Source organism: Oncorhynchus mykiss, chromosome 12 (genome assembly GCF_013265735.2).
Source record: "Oncorhynchus mykiss isolate Arlee chromosome 12, USDA_OmykA_1.1, whole genome shotgun sequence".
Classification (NCBI taxonomy): Eukaryota; Metazoa; Chordata; class Actinopteri; order Salmoniformes; family Salmonidae; genus Oncorhynchus; species Oncorhynchus mykiss.
In genome coordinates this window covers 58,508,538-58,528,132 of record NC_048576.1, presented here as the reverse complement: position 1 = coordinate 58,528,132, position 19,595 = coordinate 58,508,538, and the positions used below count along the sequence as shown (strand labels likewise).

The 19,595-nt window shown below is 42.2% G+C and overlaps 1 protein-coding gene across 1 annotated transcript; it reads left to right on the top strand.

The window, feature by feature from the left end:
- The first annotated feature begins 1,949 nt into the window (after window positions 1-1,949).
- Window positions 1,950-14,908, top strand: LOC110539152 (COP9 signalosome complex subunit 6). Its single transcript, XM_021626113.2, has 9 exons — window positions 1,950-2,074; window positions 7,393-7,524; window positions 7,883-7,971; window positions 8,166-8,228; window positions 9,319-9,366; window positions 9,457-9,571; window positions 9,727-9,819; window positions 12,624-12,724; window positions 12,916-14,908. The coding sequence occupies exons 1-9, from the start codon at window positions 1,963-1,965 to the stop codon at window positions 13,054-13,056; spliced, it is 894 nt and encodes a 297-aa protein (XP_021481788.1). The 5' UTR covers window positions 1,950-1,962; the 3' UTR covers window positions 13,057-14,908.
- Window positions 14,909-19,595: the final 4,687 nt, after the last annotated feature.

Here is a 19,595-nt window from a genome sequence, read left to right as displayed (position 1 = left end):
AACGTTACCAGATATTGCTTTGGCAATGTTAACACATGTTTCCCATGCCAATAAAGCCCCTTGAATTGCATATATATATATATATATACAGAGGCGGAATTTTATTTATTTATAAATAAGCATAACTTCAGAATTTCCAAATCAGCTGTGTAAATGCAGCAAACACTGCCCCTTAGCGTTTGAGAAAAAAACGCATTGTTCTATTGCGCTTGCAATAGCTGTCAGTCGGACAAGATGGCGACGAGCAATGGTGGTGGAATGGAAGTGGATGGGGCCGGTAATAATATCCCTAAGCACAATTTATTTATCTGAATTTGACAAGGTTGTGTATATATATTGTGTTGGCGCTAACTTTACTCCTTTGTCGATGGTGTTTAGCTTGCCATTATTTCTTCTTTGCGTTCTCTAACGTTACTTCAGCGAGGCTAGCTAACTTTAGTTAGCATAGCTAGCTCATTTAGCTAACGTGGCTGTTAGTATTTGTGCGTACTGTACCGGTGTTATTATTATTAGTAGTGATGAGGGAGAAAATTATAGTTACATATCGGGATATTACTTTTTAGTATGTTTTGACTATCATTTTTGCGGTAGTTTGCAGTACCTGCACCAACTGTAGTAGTTTTCTTTCATACATTCTTAGAAAAAAGGTAAAGGGTTCTTTGGCTGTCCCCATTTCAACTATACGGTGCAGATGGCATGGTCCCCCGGCTGTCACCATAGTAGAACCCCTTTTGGTTCCGGATAGAACCCTTTTTAGTTTCGGCTATAACCCATTTTAGTTTCAGGTAGAGCCCTTTTTGGTTCTATGTAAGGGCCCTCAGTGGAAAGGGTTCTACATGGAACCCCAAAGTTTTTTTTTTTATACATAGAACACGTTTTTTTTATACCTGCAACCACTAAGGGTTTTTCAAAGGGTTCACCCTTTTAAGTTCTAGATATCACCCTTTCACTAAGAGTGTACATACAGTAGCTTGTTTTCCATCTTTTTAAATAGGGAGACAATTTGTTTTCACTTATTTCCATGAATCGTTTTCTCGTGGCTCTCTTGTCTCTCTGCAAGAGAGCAATGTATGGTGAGCAATATGTTTGGATCGTCAAATTGCAATAAATATAGAATCGTGAGAATCTAAATGCATGTGTCGGCAGGTAGCCTCGTGGTTAGAGCGTTGGACTGGAAACCAAAAGGTTGCAGGTTTGAATCCCCGAGCTGACAAGGTACAAATCTGTCGTTCTGCACCTGAACAGGCAGTTAACCCACTGATCCTAGTCCGTCATTGTAAATAAGAATGTGTTCTTAACTGACTTGACTAGTTAATTAAAGGTAAAATAAATAAAAAATCATATTGCGATATCGTTTCGTGAGGTTTCAGGGAATTCCAAGCCTTAATTATCTATGCAATTTCAAAACGATTGCATTGTTAGCTAACTAGCTAGTTAATAGTTGACCTCAACTGTCACACATTGATTGGTCCGTCTGTTGTAGTTAGCTAGCTAAGCATCGGCAGTTTAAACAACTAACGTTAGCTTGTCTATTGCTAGCTAATTAGCTAAATATTTTGCTTTCTTAGCTAGCTTAATTACCGCAACGTAATTGGTCCCCCACACCGAGCTAATGGTTAACTATAGCAATGGAGATTAGTTAACTTCATGATCACATCTTTTAACATGTCAATTGGAATAGCATTGTTGATAAACTGAAGCTCTGCTGAGTAGAATCAATGTCCTCACTGTACCTTTCCTGTATATTACCAAGTGGTACATGTCTGTTGAAATCCTGCTCAATTCAACGACACACTGACATTGTAACATTCATCTAAAGAAAACAATATTCAATACAAGAACACAGATGCTTTGTTTGCTCGAAAGCAGGTGGTCGTGCTGAGGCCATGTTTGGCTGCGATGGCCAAAAGTAAAGGAAACCCACCCTCTCTTTCTGTCTGTCCCACAGCCAGCTCCAGTGTTATGGCGTCTGGGGTCACCGGCAGTGTCTCTGTTGCCTTGCATCCTCTAGTCATCCTCAACATCTCAGACCACTGGATTCGTATCCGCTCCCAGGAGGGGCGGCCCATGCAGGGTATGTGTGCTGATCAGTTTTCAAGTATACCAATAATTCTATACTGTCTTGCATTTGGCATGGAGTAATGGACAAGGGGATGGGGGTGAGATTGAAATTGGTTCAGTATATTGCTCTGTAAATGTCTTAAAGTTTAAATACTTTGTAAAAAGTTAAGACAATAATTAAAATACACTGAAGAAAAATTTAAACAGAACTTGCCATAATTGAAAAGATTTTTACTGAGTAACAGTTCATATAAAATCTGTCCATTTAAATGAATTAATTAGGCCCTAATCTATGGATTTCACATGACTGAGAATACAGATATGCATCTGTTGGTCACAGATTCCTAAAAATAAAGTAGGGGCGTGGATCAGAAAACCAGTCAGTATTTGGTGTGACAACCATTTGCCTCATGCAGCGCGACACTATCCTTCACATAAAGTTAATCAGGCTGTTGATTGTGGTCTGCGTAATTTTGTTTCACTGCTCTTCAAAGTTGCTGGATATTGGAGGGAACTGTAATACACTGTCGTACATGTCAATCCAGAGCATCCCAAACATGCTCAATGGTTGACATGCCTGGGGAGTATGCCATGGAAGACCTGGGACATTTTCAGCTTCCAGGAATAGTGTAACAGATCCTTGCGAAACATGAGGTGGTGGCGGAGGATGAATGAATGGCATGACAATGAGCCTCCGGATCTCATCACGGTGTCTTGGTGCATTCAAATTGCCATCGATAAAATGCAATTTTTTTCACTGTCATATCAAATACATTTGTATTTGTCACATGCGCCGAATACAACAGTATTACCATGAAATGCTTACTTACAAGCTGTTAACCAACAATGCAGTTCAAGAAATAGTTAAGAAAATATTTACTAAATCAACTAAAGTAAAAAGTAACATGGAAGAAAATTACATAACAATAACGAGGCTATATACAGGTGCTACTGAGTCAATGTGTGGGGGTACAGGTTAGTCAAGGTAATTTGTAAAGTGACTATGCATAGATAACAAACAGCGAGTAGCAACAGTGTAAAAACAAAGCGCGGGGGGTCAATGTAAATAGTCCGGGTAGCCATTCTATTAATTGTTCAGCAGTCTTATGGCTTGGGGGAAGAAGCTGTTAAAGAGCCTTTTGGTCCTAGATTTGGCGGTCCGGTACCGGTAGCTGGGAGAAGAGTATGAGTGACTGGAGTCTAACAATTTTTTTGGGCCTTCCTCTGACACCGCCGAGTGTATATAGGTCCTGGATGTCAAGAAGCTTGGCCCTAGTGATGTACTGGGTCGTACGCAGTACCCTCTGTAGTGTCTTATAGTCAGATGTCGAGCAGTTGCCATACCAGGCAGTGATGCAACTGGTCAGGATGCTCTCGATGGTGCAGCTGTGGAACTCTTTGAGGATTTGGGGACCAATGCCAAATCTTTTCTCTCTCCTGGAGCGGAAAAGGTGTTGTCCTGCCCTTTTCACAACTGTCTTGGTGTGTTTGGACCATGATAGTTTGTTGGTGATGTGGACACCAAGGAACTTGAAACTCTCCTCCTGCTCCACTTCAGCCCCGTTGATGTTAATGTGGGCCTGTTCGGCCCTCCTTTTCCTGTAGTCCACAATCAGCTCCTTTGTCTTGCTCACATTGAGGGAGAAGTTGTTGTCCTGGCACCACACTGCCAGGTCTCTGACCTCCTCCATATAGGCTGTCTCATCGTTGTCGGTGATCAGGCCTAGCACTGTTGGTGTCAGCAAACTTAATCATGGTGTTGGAAATAGCTTGGCCACGCAGTCGCCCCAGTGTTGAAGATCAGCGTGGCAGATGTGCTGCTGGCTACCGTTACCACCTAGGGGCAGCCTGTCAGGAAGTCCAGGATCCAGTTGCAGAGAGGTGTTTAGTCCCAGGATCCTTAGCTTAGTGATGAGTTTCGAGAGTACTATGGTGTTGAACGCTGAGCTGCAGTCAATGAACAGCATTCTCACATAGGTGTTCCTTTTGTCCAGGTGTGAAAGGGCAGTGTGTGGATTGAGATTGCATCATCTGTGGATCTGTTGGGGCTGTATGCGAATTGGAGTTGGTCTAGGGTTTCTGGGTTGATGGTGTTGATGTGAGCCATGACCAGCCTTTCAAAGCCCTTCATGGCTACCGACCGACATGAGTTCTACAGGGCGGTAATCATTTAGGCAGGTTACCTTCGCTTTCTTGGACACATGGACTATGGTGGTCTGTTTGAAATATAGGTATTACAGACTGTCAGGGAGAGGTTGAAAATGTCAGTGAAGACACTGGCCAGTTGGTCCGCACATGCTTTGGCTATACATCCTGGTAACCCGTCTATCCCCACGGCTTTGAATGTTGACCTGTTTAAAGGTCTTCCGCACTCCGGCTACAGAGAGAATGATCACACAGTCATCCGGAACAGCTGGTGCTCTCATGCATGCTTCAGTGTTGCTTGCCTCTAAGGGAGCATGAAATAAAAAGGCATTTAGCTCGTTTGGTAGGCTCGTGTCACTGAGCAGCTCGCGGCTGGGTTTCTCTTTGTAGTCTAATAGTTTGCAAGCCCTGCCACATCCGAGGAGCGTCAGAGCCGGTCTAGTAGGATTCTATCTTAATCCTGTATTGACGCTTTACCTGTTTGATGGTTCATCTGAGAGCATAGCGGGTTTTCTTATAAGCGTCCTGATTAGTGTCCCGATCCTTGAAAGCGGCAGCTCTTCCCTTTAGCTCAGTGCGGATGTGGCCTGTAATCCATATCTTCTGGTTGGGAAATGTACCAACGGTCACTGTGGGGACGACGTCGTCAATGCATTTATTGATGAAGCCAACGACTGAGGTGGTATACTCCTCAATGCCATTTGATGAATCCCGGAACATATTCCAGTCTGCTAGCAAAACAGTCCTGTAGTGTAGCATCTGCGTCATCTGACCACTTCCGTATTGAGCGAGTTACTGGTACTTCCTGCTTTCGTTTTTACTTGTTAGCACGAATCAGGAGGGTAGAATTATGGTCAGATTTGACAAATGGAGGGCTATGGAGAGCTTTATATGCATCTGTGTGTGGAGTAAAGGTGGTCTAGGGTTTTTTGCCATCTGCACGGTACAGTTGAAATGGGTGACTACTGGCACACTTCTCCAGGGTGCCAGTGGCCATCGGTGGGTGAAAGATTAGTGGAATCTGTGTGGGTAGCTGGACAGGTAGGATGACTGACAGTGAAGGTGAACATGTGGTCACGTGTCAGGTGACAGAGGAATGGATGAGACTGAGGCAGGAATTCCTTTAACCATAAAGTGGTATATTTACTGAGTAGTCTGTGCTGCATCACAAAGGATACAAATAACATGTATCAAACCAAATTCATAATCAAAGATCAAACCATATCATTCATTATTAACATAATTTAGGGAATTCAACAGTCCAGTTCATTAAGAAGTCAATAGTAATCATCCGTGAGTCATTTAGGCTCGTAACTATCATAAATTATGAAAGAATACAAACAGTGAATGGTTATACAATCTATAATCCCCATTATCAAAGTCAATCAGTTAGCAACAATGACGTTTCTCATTTCACTCTTTCAATTGTCTTCATGTGTACATATAATTAATTTCAATACACATGAACCATATTGATTGCATAATTGGCCTATGAGGATCCGTAGGGCCGTGATCATTGACAATTCACATTACACAATATGTTTGAAGCTGCGCTCCAAGCCGCGCTCCGCAGTAGTAACTATTAACAGTAACTGGATGGCCCACTCTCCCGATCGCCACAGATAATTCAGATGAAAGGTAACATAGTCGGTGGACTTACGTGGATTCATGGACGCACAGAACTTCTGGATCAGATGGAGTTAAGGAAGAGAAAGCAGCGAGATCAGGCGATGGCAATTTCCTCCTTTTATGGAGTTGAGATCTGTCGGACATTTCCACCTGACCTAATTAAAGCGCCCCTGGCCCAGCTGAGTAAATGGCAATGAATTAAAGGATTATTCCACCAACTCCATGGGCCTTTTCTACAGTGGGCATTTGCCCACTGAAGTTGGTTATCCGGATGTGGAGGTGCTTGGCTTGCCCGGTTACACGATGCTGGTTGGACGTACTGCCAAATTCTCTAAAACAACTTGGGGTAGAGAAATTAACTTCTCTGGCAACAGCTCTGATGGACATTCCTGCAGTCAGCATGCCAATTGCACGCTCCCTCAAAATTTGGGACATCTGCTGCATTGTGATGTGACACAACTGTATATTTTAGAGTGGCCTTTTATTGTCCCCAGCACAAGGTGCATCTGTGTAATGATCATGCTGTTTAATCAGCTTCTTGATATGCCACACCTGTCAGATGGATGGACTATCTTGGTGAAGGAGAAATGCTCACCAGGGATGTACGCATTGTTTGCGTATGGAAGATTTCTGAGCTCTTATTCCAGCTCATGAAACACGTGACCCCACATTTTGCATTTGATATTTTTGTTCAGTATAGTTAAGAAACTGCAAGAGAACAAACACAGCAGTGGGAAGGGCATCTTACATGGGTATGGTTACAGTAGGGCTGCCACAATTACCATATAACCGAGGGTTATATGATGCTTATGGAATAAAATATCTCTAAATACCCCTTATTTTTTTGTGTGGAACAAACAGATGACTGAAGATGGGATAACCAGGCATTTTTGCGTTTAGGTTAGTTTCGACTGTTTCTTGACTCTTAATAACGTGATGAAACGTATTTGCTGAAACAAGCGAACTAGGCTTTGGTTGCTTATGCAATACCCTCATCAATGTAGCATACATAAATATAATGACAAGAACGGGCTTGGAACCAATTAGACTGGTAAACTCATAGGTACACTCACAACGGCTGCCTGGTATTGTGATGCAGTGATTTTCTATGTAGAATGTTCATTCAAATGATCATGTGGTGCCTCGTGCCATGGAATGTATTTTTTGTAACATCAGTTGAGTTGAATCAACAAATCACAGCACATATTTTAGTTCTTGCTTCGCTCCTATGGATACCCTCGCAATGGCCGCCAGTCCACCCATTATGCCAGCATTGACTTGAATGGGATGCCCGTTCTATTCATTCTATTTCTATGGCAGCATATGCAGTCAGGTGGAAAGGAGAAAATGTGTCAAAAAAAGCTGTTCCTATTCGAACAGTTATATTAAAGACTGCGGTCATTTGGCTGGCCAATTACTGTCATACAAAATTCCATGGCCGTCACAGCCCTGGGTTCCAGTTAATGACAGTTTCAATGGGCTTTGCTATAGCCTGTATGTGTGTCGGTTCCAATCGGCTGTTTTATGTTGCATTTGATCCTTTCCTTTATCACCCAGTGATTGGCGCCCTAATCGGGAAGCAGGAGGGTAGAAACATTGAGGTGATGAACTCCTTTGAGCTGCTTCATCAGTTGGTAGATGACCGAGCACACATTGACAAGGAGTACTACTACACCAAGGAGGAGCAATGTGAGTCTCATCACACACATGCGTGTTTATTTCACTAACCTACCTTACAAAGAAAAGGTCAGATGGCATTAATTACTGATGGTGAGGAAAGTGCAATATGAAAAGGGATGTATGTTGTGCTGTGTCACGGTTTCCCCTCCATCTCTGAAGCTAAACATGTCATCGTAGGCTTGTGCCTGAAGCCCTCGGTGTGACAAAGTGGAACTAAACCTCATTAGGAGTTCTGGTCTACGATTTGGTTTTGCCTTTTTAAATCACAATTAATACGATTTACTTTAGTAGGGGACCTGATCCTAGATCAGCACTCCTGTTCTGCTTGATTCATAATGGCACCTGACCTCTTTCACCTGCCTCTCAGTCAAACAGGTTTTCAAGGACATGGAATTCCTGGGCTGGTATACCACAGGCGGTCCTTGTGACCAATCAGACATCCACATTCACAAGCAGGTAGGCAGAGCAAAGGGGACTACGTTTCATTTTCCCTGAGGCGGGGCATGTTCCGTGGGGGAGTAATTAGAGTCATGCTAAAATTTACTTTTACACTAATTCGTCAGTGGATTGTTGTGATTTGAAATGTCAGTTGAGGTTGTTTGGCCAACAGGATGCTGTTTTCTTATTGGCTTTTCTTCTCTCTTCTCCAGGTGTGTGAGATCATTGAGAGTCCTCTGTTCCTCAAGCTCAACCCAATGACCAAACACACAGATGTGAGTTTCTCATTTGGAAATTGTTTATATTATAATAATAATAAATGAATCTTCTTTAGTGCTTTTTTCATAACACATTTTTTTTCAAAGCGCTTCAAAAGCTAAAAATACATATAAGCAATACATCATGAGTAGCCTAGTTATAGCTAGCTAGGTCAACCAATAGAGGCCACGGGAGAAACTCAATTGCACTCCCTTGACTCTTCACCCCCAAAACCCCACTGGATATAGTTTTTGCATTGGATGTGTCTCAATCCACCGCGTCCACCAATGTAACATGAGGTGATGGAGCTAGAGCGGCGTTTCAGACCATGAGACATCCCGAAAATCTGTCTTCTCACAAAATATGTAGCTTCCTAACGGTTTGGCCTATAAACTGTTATGACCCTCTATGAAAGAGCACTCTCAGGAACACAATGTTCTTCATTTTGCTCTATGACCCTCGTCTAAAGGTCCCCCCGGTAACGGTTGAAAACATTTATGGAAGTATATGGTGACGACAATAAGGGGTTAAATACAAGTATTATCTCCCAGAAATAGGATGGGTACCCCCCCCCCGAAAAATCTAAATATCGGTTGTAGTTCTGTTATTCAATGCGTCTGTCTGGGCTAACAGCAGGAAGGCCAAATACACATTTTCATCAAAATATCGATACTTCAAGGGGTCTTAATTCAAAATCAAATAGTAAAATGATCCTTGGTATGATTTTCTTAAAACAATTCCATATAGCTTATTAGAAACCCCACCGCCACTGGCTTAGACTCTCATGTAGGAAACATTCTTAAAGGTGGAATCCTTAATTGTGAAACTTTCCATTTTGGGATATTACAACAACAAAAACGTTTTTCCAAACAACAAATGCTGTTTTTTTCCCCCCCTCGCAAAACATTGCATAGAACAGCAGAATATGTACTGTCTTTTTTACCACTGTCCACAAAACCAATAAGGATGGTGCTGGGGCGGACAGTCCAACTGGTTCCCCTGATACGGATTCCATCTTTAAATGAACGTTACTTGCTTTTTATGCAAGACCGTTCCTTGGCTATACAGTACATATGGTAATTCTAACATATGTCCTGTCTCTCCCAGCTCCCTGTCAACGTGTACGAGTCTGTCATCGACATCATCAACGGAGAGGTAACTCAAGCTCTCCTACCACACACATCACTGTGATTAGTATGAGTGGCTGAGTTGTAAGCTTGGCTGTCCCCTATTGCCAAATCGCAGGCAACCATGTTGTTTGCTGAGCTGGGGTACACTCTGGCCACAGAAGAGGCGGAGCGAATCGGAGTGGACCACGTGGCTCGCATGACAGCCACTGGCACAGGGGAGAATTCAACAGGTAACTATAGTAACGGCTGCCTATACCCCCAATTTTACAAGGCCCACCATTTTAAAACGCCTCCGCAGCAAATGATCTGCCTGGTACGTCTGATACAGCCAAAGGTTTACAAATGCACTCTCAACCACTCTCCCTGTTGTGTCTCTTCTGTTCAGTGGCAGAACATCTCATAGCCCAACACAGTGCAATTAAGATGCTCCACAGCAGGGTGAAAGTCATCCTGGAATACGTCAAAGCTGTGGAAGCAGGTGAGAGAACCGCTGTCTGTGTGATGAAAAGGCCGAAAGAATGACTGTTCAAGTGAGTCGGGAAGCAATATGCTTTTATTACCTTGGAGTCATTTCCAGCCCTTGATCTCTCAACAATCTACAGTGCCTTCGGGAAACTATTCAGACTAGAGGTCGACCGATTATGTTTTTTCAACGCACTTACCGATTATTGGAAGACCAAAATAAGTCGATACCGATTAATTGGCCGATTAATTTTTATTTTTATATTTATTTATTTGTAATAATGACAATTACAACAATACTTGAATGAACACCTATTTTAGCTTAATATAATACATCAATAAAATCCATAATGAAACATGTTCAATTTGTTTTAAATAATGCAAAAACAAAGTGTTGGAGAAGAAAGTAAAAGTGCAATATGTGCTTTGTAAGAAAGCTAACGTTTAAGTTCCTTGCTCAGAACATGAGAACATATGAAAGATGGTGGTTCCTTTTAACATGAGTCTTCAATATTCCCATGTAAGAAGTTTCAGGTTGTAGGAATTATAGGACTATTTTCCTCTATCATTTGTATTTCATTAACCTTTGACTATTGGATGTTCTTATAGGCACTTTAGTATTGCCAGTGTAACAGTATAGCTTCCGTCCCTCTCCTCGCTCCTCCCTTGGGCTCGAACCAGGAACACAACGACAACAGCCCCCCTAAAGCAGCGTTACCCTTGCAGAGCAAGGGGAACAACTACTAGAAGGCTCAGAGCGAGTGACGTTTGAAACGCAATTAGCGTGCGCTAACTAGCTAGCCATTTCACTTCGGTTACACCAACTTCATCTCGGGAGTTGAAGTCATAGTCATAAACAGCGCAATGCTTGAAGCACAGCAAAGAGCTGCTGGCAAAACGCACGAAAGTGCTGTTTGAATGAATGTTTACGCGCCTGCTTCTGCCTACCACCGCTCAGTCAGATACTTGTATGCTCAGTCAGATTATATGCAACGCAGGACACGCTAGATAATATCTAGTAATATCATCAACCATGTGTAGTTAACTAGTGATTATGATTGATTGTTTTTTATAAGATAAGTTTAATGCTAGCTAGCAACTTACCTTGGCTTACTGCATTCGCGTAACAGGCAGGCTCCTTGTGGAGCGCAATGAGAGAGGCAGGTCGTTATTGCTTTGGACTCGTTAACTTTAAGGTTGCAAGATTGGATCCACCGAGCTGACAAGGTAAAAATCTGTCTTTCTGTCCCTGAACAAGGCAGTTAACTCACCGTTCCTAGGCCGTCATTGAAAATAAGAATGTGTTCTTAATTAACTGACTTACCTATTTAAATAAAGATTAAATAAAGGTATATAAAAATAAAAATTCGGCACATCGGCGCCCAAAAAATACCGATTTCCGATTGTTATGAAAACTTTCAGATTAATCGGTCGACCTCTAATTCAGACCCCTTGACCCTTTTCCACATTGTGATGCCTACAGCCTTATTCTAACAAAACATCCTCAGCAATCGACACAGAATACCCCATAAGGACAAAGCGAAAACAGGTTTAGAATTTTTAGCAAACGTATTAAATAGAAAAAAAGACCATATTTACATAAGACAGGATTGTGTTGAGACACAGATCTGGGGAAACGGTACTAAAAAATGTCTGCAGCATTGGAGCTCCCCAAGAACACATTGGCCTCCATCATTATTAAATGGAAGAAGTTTGGAACCACCAAGATCATCCTAGAGTTGGACGCCCAGCCAAACTGAGCCATCAGGGGAGAAGGGCCTTGGTCAGGGAGGTGACCAAGAAGTCGATTGTCACTCTGACAGAGTCCCAGAGTTCCTCTGTTGAAATGGTTGTCCTTCTGGAAGGTTCTCCCATCTCTGCAGTACTCCACCAATCAGGTCTTTATGGTAGTGGCCATACGGAAGCCACTCCTCAGTAAAAGGCACATGACAGCCCGCTTGGAGTTTACCATCTCAGATGATGAGAAACAAGATTCTCTGGTCTGATGAAACCAAGATTGAACTCTTCGGCATGAATGTCAACCGTCACGTCTGGAGGAAACCTGGCACCATCCCTACGGTGAAGCATGGTGGTGGCACCATCATCCTGTGTTGATGTTTTTCAGTGGCAGGGACTAGGAGACTAGTCAGTATTGAGGCATAGATGAACGGAGGAAAGTACAGAGATCCTTGATGAAAACCTGCCTCAGAGCACTAAGGACCCCAGACTGGGGTGAAGGTTCACCTTCCAACAAGACAATGACCCTAAGCATACAGCCAAGACAATGCAGCAGTGGCTTCGGGACAAGTCTCTGAATGTCCTTGTGTGGCCCAGCCAAAGCCCGGACTTGAACCTGATCGAACATCTCTGGAGAGACCTGAAAATAGCTGTGCAGCGACGCTCCCCATCCAACCTGACAGAGCTTGAGAGGATCTGCAGAGAAGAATGGGAGAAACTCTCCAAATACAGGTGTACCAAGCTTGTAGCATGATACCAAGAAGACTCAAGGCTGTAATCGCTGCCAAAAGTGCTTAAACAAATTACAGAGTAGAGAGTCTGAATACTTATGTAAATGTGATAATATATATATTATTTTTCTTCAAATTTGCGTTGTTATTATGGGATATTGGGTGTAGCTTGATAAATGTTTTATTTAATCCGTATTAGAATAAGGCTAGTGTAATAAAATGTGGGGGATATCAAGGACTCTGAATACTTTCCGAATGCACTGTATATACAAACAACTTTCTTATGTGTTTATTTCTTCCCTCATGCTCTCTTTTGTTACACACTCTCCCCTTCTGATTTGGTACGACCCAGGAGAGGTGCCATTTAACCACGAGATCCTCAGAGAAGCCAATGCTTTGTGCCATAGACTGCCTGTTCTCAGCACCATCAAATTCAAGACCGACTTCTACGATGTAAGTTGTCCCCACTTAGGCACTTGGCCTCAGTTATGTGGTAGTCTGCCTAGTTGGAAGGATAATGAACATACATATTTTGCTGAATTCCAACATTAAATCACTCAAGGGTGTTTACTCATTTAAGCTTACATGGGTTGGATTGGCACAGTACTGTGAAAGCATATGAATCTCCTTCCTTCTATCCTCAGCAATGCAATGACGTGGGCCTCATGGCTTACCTAGATACCATCACCAAGACCTGCAACAGCATGAACCAGTTCATCAACAAGTTCAACGTCTTGTACGACAGACAGGGCATCGGCCGGAGGATGAGAGGACTGTTCTTTTGAGCGAGAGAGAGAGAGCGGGAGGGAGGGAGGGGGGGGCATGAAAGAAGATGTCACACGAACTGCAAATGTTCATTTGCTTGTCTGTATTTTGTTAAGTTGTCTCATCGAACCAGTTTACTGTTTTCAAAGGTAGCAAATGCTAGAAGTGTCTCAGACCACTTGTCTATACCATAAAATCACACAAACAAACTTCTCACTCGCAGTTTAAGGTTGGTGACTATTCACATTAACGAATCCATGTACACGAACAGAAATCACATTTTTTGCTTTGTTTTGTTCCATGTTTCTGTAAGTAATAAATAATCTGCAGATTTTTCGTGGGACTTTGATTCCTGTTTATCACAAAAATAAACGTGGATCAGAAAACCAGTCAGTATCTAGTGTGACCACCATTTGCCTCATGCAGCGCAACATCTTTTGTATAGAGTTGATTGTGGAGCGTTGTCCCACTTTTCTTCAGTGGCTGTGCGAAGTTGCTGGGTATTGGCGGAAACTGGAACACACTGGTACACATCGATTCAGAGCATCCTAAACATGCTTAATGGGTGACGTCTGGCGAGTATGCAGGCCATAGAAGAACTGGGACAATTTCAGCTTCTAGGAATTGTGTGCAGATCCTTGCGGAACATGAGGTGATGGCAGCGGATGAACGGCACGACAATGGGCCTCAGGATCTCGTCACGGTATCCCTGTGCTTTCAAATTGCTATTGATAATGCAATTGTGTTCGTTGTCCGTAGCTTTTGCCATAACCCCACAATGTTGACATGAGCAAACCGCTCATCCGCACAGCCATCTGCCCAGTAGAGTTGAAACGGATTCATCCATGAAGAGCACACTTTTCCAATGTGCTTGTGGCCATTGATGGTAAACATTTGCCCACTGAAGTCAGTTACGACACCGAACTGCAGTCCGGTCAAGACCCTGGTGAGAACGAAGAGCACCCAGATGAGCTTCCCTGCGATTGTTTCTGACCGTTTGTGCAGAAATCTTCAGTTGTGCAAACCCACAGTTTCATCAGTTGTCCTTGTGGCTGGTCTTAGAAGATCCCGCAGGTGAAGAAGCTGGACGTGGAGGTCCTGGGCTGGTACGGTTACACGTAGTCTGGGGTAGTGAGGCCAGTTGAAATTCTCTAAAATGAAGTTGGAGGTGGCTTATGGTAGAGAAGTTAATAACATTATCTGGTGGACATCCTTGCAGTCAGCATGCCAATTGCACGCTCCTTCAAAACTTGAGATCTGTGGCATTATGATGTGACAAACACCCAACGGCTAAGACTTTTAGAGTTGAGATCCTAATGTATAATAGCTATTTGGCAGGTGTTTTATCTAAAGCGACTTACAGTAGTGCTTCCATTTCTGGCGTGGACAGGCGTACACTGGTATCTGAAACAGTTACGCAAGAGCCCTGTTTATATCTGGGCAAACATGCGTCCTTGGACTTATCCACATTCTGATTGTGCTGGTCGTAAATTGTCTCATCTGTCTGCATTTTGTCCAGATATCCTGTCCCCTCCCCTGTATGCAAATTATTTGACATTGATGACATTTACAGGTGATGCAATCAAGTTAAGTCACCTGTAGAGGGTGGGATAATTATGGTTTAAATTTCCAGGTCCCTCTACACTTGTAAGATATCCAGACAATGCTTGTCTGATGACATCCAGAGTTTTAAGGGAGCCTGTAGTCAAGTAGATACAGATCCTTCAGAGAGTATTCCCTTTGACTTTATCCACATTTTGTTGTTACAGCTTGAATTTAAAAGGGATTGAATTGAGATTGTTTAACGACACACAATACTTCATGTCAAACTGAAATTATGGTTTTAGAAATGTTTACAAATAAATTAAATCAAACGCTAAATTGTCTTGACTCAAGTAGTAAACCACTTATGGCAAGCCTAAATAAGTTGGAGTAAAAATGTGCTTAAACACACAAATAGTCATTTAAAAATCATGTTAAACACCACTGTACCCCACATGTACAATTATCTGTAAGGTCCTCATGATGCCAATTATTTTGTGAAGTGCACCAGTCCCTCTTGCAGCAAAGCACCCCCACAACATGATGCTGCCACCCCTGTGCTTCACAGTTGGGATGGTGTTCTTCGGCTTGCAAGCCTCCCCCTTTTCCCTCCAAACATAACGATGGTCATTATGGCCTAACAGTTCTATTTTTGTTTCATCAGAGGAGAGGACATTTGTCCCCATGTGCAGTTGCATACTGGCCTTTTTATGGCGGTTTTGGAGCAGTGGCGGCTTCTTCCTGGTTTAGTGTTCCTTTCAGGTTTTTTCGATATAGGACTCGTTTTACTGTGGATATAGATACTTTTGTACCTGTCTCCTCCAGCATCTTCACAAGGTCCATTGCTGTTGTTCTAGGATTGATTTGCACTTTTTGCACCAAAGAACGTTCATCTCTAGGAGACAGAACGCATCTCCTTCCTGAGTGGTATGACGGCTGCGTGGTCCCATGGTGTTTATACTTGCGTGCTATTGTTTGTACAGATGAACGTGGTACCTTCAGGCGTTTGGAAATCGCTCCCAAGGATGAATCAGACTAGTGGAGGTCTACAATTTCTTTTCTGAGGTCTTGGCTGATTTCTTTTGATTTTCCCATGATGTCAAAGCAAAGATGCACTGAGTTTGAAGGTAGGCCTTGAAATACATCCAAAGGTACACCTCCAATTGACTCAAATGATGTCAATTAGCCTATCAGAAGCTTCTAAAGCCATGACATCATCAACTGGAATTTTCCAAGCTGTTTAAAGGCACAGTCAATTTAGTGTATGTCAACTTCTGACCCTCTGGAATTGTGATACAGTGAATTATAAGTGAAATAATCTGTCTGTAAACAATTGTTGGAAAAATTACTTGTGTCATGCACAAAGTATATGTCCTAACTGACTTGCCAAAACTAGTTTGTTAAAAAGAAACTTGTGGAGTGGTTGAAAAACAAGTTTTAATGACTGTAACCTAAGTGTATGTAAACTTCCGACTTCAACTGTATATGGTTAGCAGATGTTATTGCGAGTGTAAGGAAATGCTTGTGCTTCTAGTTCTGACAGTGCAGCAATATCTAACAATTCCACAACAAATACCTAACTCACAAATCTACGTAAGGAATGGAATAAGAATATATAAATATGGATGAACAATGTCAGAGCGGCATAAGCTGAAGCTAAAATGATAGTATAGAATACAGTATATACAGTGGGGAGAACAAGTATTTGATACACTGCCGATTTTGCAGGTTTTCCCACTTACAAAGCATGTAGAGGTCTGTAATTTTTTATCATAGGTACACTTCAACTGTGAGAGACAGAATCTAAAACAAAAATCCAGATAATCACATTGTATGATTAAGTAATTAATTTGCATTTTATTGCATGACATAAGTATTTGATACATCAGAAAAGCAGAACTTAATATTTGGTATAAAAACCTTTGTTTGCAATTAGAGATCATACAGTGCCTTGCGAAAGTATTCGGCCCCCTTGAACTTTGCGACCTTTTGCCTCATTTCAGGCTTCAAACATAAAGATATAAAACTGTATTTTTTTGTGAAGAATCAACAACAAGTGGGACACAATCATGAAGTGGAACGACATTTATTGGATATTTCAAACTTCAAACTTTAACAAATCAAAAACTGAAAAATTGGGCTTGCAAAATTATTCAGCCCCTTTACTTTCAGTGCAGCAAACTCTCTCCAGAAGTTCAGTGAGGATCTCTGAATGATCCAATGTTGACCTAAATGACTAATGATGATAAATACAATCCACCTGTGTGTAATCAAGTCTCCGTATAAATGCACCTGCACTGTGATCGTCTCAGAGGTCCGTTAAAAGCGCAGAGAGCATGAAGAACAAGGAACACACCAGGCAGGTCCGAGATACTGTTGTGAAGAAGTTTAAAGCCGGATTTGGATACAAAAAGATTTCCCAAGCTTTAAACATCCCAAGGAGCACTGTGCAAGTGATAATATTGAAATGGAAGGAGTATCAGACCACTGCAAATCTACCAAGACCTGGCCGTCCCTCTAAACTTTCAGCTCATACAAGGAGAAGACTGATCAGAGATGCAGCCAAGAGGCCCATGATCACTCTGGATGAACTGCAGAGATCTACAGCTGAGGTGGGAGACTCTGTCCATAGGACAACAATCAGTCGTATATTGCACAAATCTGGCCTTTATGGAAGAGTGGCAAGAAGAAAGCCATTTCTTAAAGATATCCATAAAAAGCGTTGTTTAAAGTTTGCCACAGGCCACCTGGGAGACACACCAAACATGTGGAAGAAGGTGCTCTGGTCAGATGAAACCAAAATTGAACTTTTTGGCAACAATGCAAAATGTTATGTTTGGCGTAAAAGCAACACAGCTGAACACCATCCCCACTGTCAAACATGGTGGTGGCAGCATCATGGTTTGGGCCTGCTTTTCTTCAGCAGGGACAGGGAAGATGGTTAAAATTGATGGGAAGATGGATGGAGCCAAATACAGGACCATTCTGGAAGAAAACCTGATGGAGTCTGCAAAAGACCTGAGACTGGGACGAAGATTTGTCTTCCAACAAGACAATGATCCAAAACATAAAGCAAAATCTACAATGGAAAGGTTCAAAAATAAACATATCCAGGTGTTAGAATGGCCAAGTCAAAGTCCAGACCTGAATCCAATCGAGAATCTGTGGAAAGAACTGAAAACTGCTGTTCACAAATGCTCTCCATCCAACCTCACTGAGCTCGAGCTGTTTTGCAAGGAGGAATGGGAAAAAATGTCAGTCTCTCGATGTGCAAAACTGATAGAGACATACCCCAAGCGACTTACAGCTGTAATCGCAGCAAAAGGTGGCGCTACAAAGTATTAACTTAAGGGGGCTGAATAATTTTGCCCGCCCAATTTTTCAGTTTTTGAATTGTTAAAAAAGTTTGAAATATCCAATAAATGTCGTTCCACGTCATGATTGTGTCCCACTTGTTGTTGATTCTTCACAAAAAAGCCTGTTTGAAGCCTGAAATGTGGCAAAAGGTCGCAAAGTTCAAGGGGGCCGAATACTTTCGCAAGGCACTGTATGTTTCCTGTAGTTCTTGACCAGGTTTGCACACACTGCAGCGGGGATTTTGGCCCATTCCTCCATTACAGACCTTCTCCAGATCCTTCAGGTTTCTAGGCTGTCGCTGGGCAATACGGACTTTCAGCTCCCTCCAAAGATTTTCTATTGGGTTCAGGTTTGGAGACTGGCTTGGCCACTCCAGGACCTTGAGATGCTTCTTACGAAGCCACTCCTTTGTTGCCCTGGCTGTGTGTTTTGGGGCGTTGTCATGCTGGAAGACCCAGCCACGACCCATCTTCAATGTCAGAGTCCCTCTTACTGAGGGAAGGAGGTTGTACCTTTCATATTTATATTACAAAATCTGAGTTTACATTGGCGCGTTACATTCACTTGTTCCAAAAACATCCAGTGATTTTGCATAGCCACATCGATTCAACAGAAATACTCATCATAAATGTAGATGATAATACAAGTTATACACATGGAATTATAGATATACCTGTCCTTAATGCAACCGCTATGTCAGATTTCAAAAAAAACTTTACTGAAAAAGCAAACCATATAATAATCTGAGACGGCGCTCAGAACAATCAAGTCAAAATGGCCGCCATGTTGTAGTCAACATAAACCATAAATTACATGCTAAATATTCCCTTACCTTTGATCTTCATCAGAATGCACTCCAAGGAATCTCAGGTCCACAATAAATGCTTGATTTGTTCGATAGTGTCCGTTATTTATGTCCAATTGGCTACTTTTGTTAGCGCATTTGGTATACATATCCAAACGCTCGTTCTGGTCAGCGTTATGTCAGACAAAAATTTCTAAAAGTTATATTACAGGTCGAAGAAACATTTCAAACTAAGTACACAATCAATCATTAGGATGTTTTTAACATTAATCTTCAATAAAGTTCCAACCAGAGTATTCCTTTGTGTCTTCAGGAGCCATGGAACGCAGGTCGCAATCATGTGCAATGCGCGTGACCAGAAAATGGCTGACTGCCAGACACCTGATTCATTCTGCTGTCATTCAGTCCCACAACAGAGTAGAAGCCTCATTCAAATTTCAATAGACGGTTGACATCTATCTAGTGGAAGCCCTAGGAAGTGCAACATCATTAATATCTCAAGCGGATTTCAATGGGAACTGTGTTGAGTACATACCAGCCTCAGATTTCTCACTTCCTGGTTTGATTTCTCCTCAGGTTTTTGCCTGCCATATGAGTTCTGTTATACTCACAGACATCATTCAAACAGTTTCAGAAACTTCAGAGTGTTTTCTATCCAATACTACTAATAATATGCATATATTAGCAACTGAGACTGAGGAGCAGGCCGTTTACTTTGGGAACCTTATTCATCCAAGCTTCTCAATTACTGCCCCCCCCCCCCCAGCCATAAGAAGTTTTAATGTGTGAAAGTTACATATTTCTAAAAAATATTTTTGAATTTTGCACGCTGCCTTGTCAGCGGAATGTTGTCGA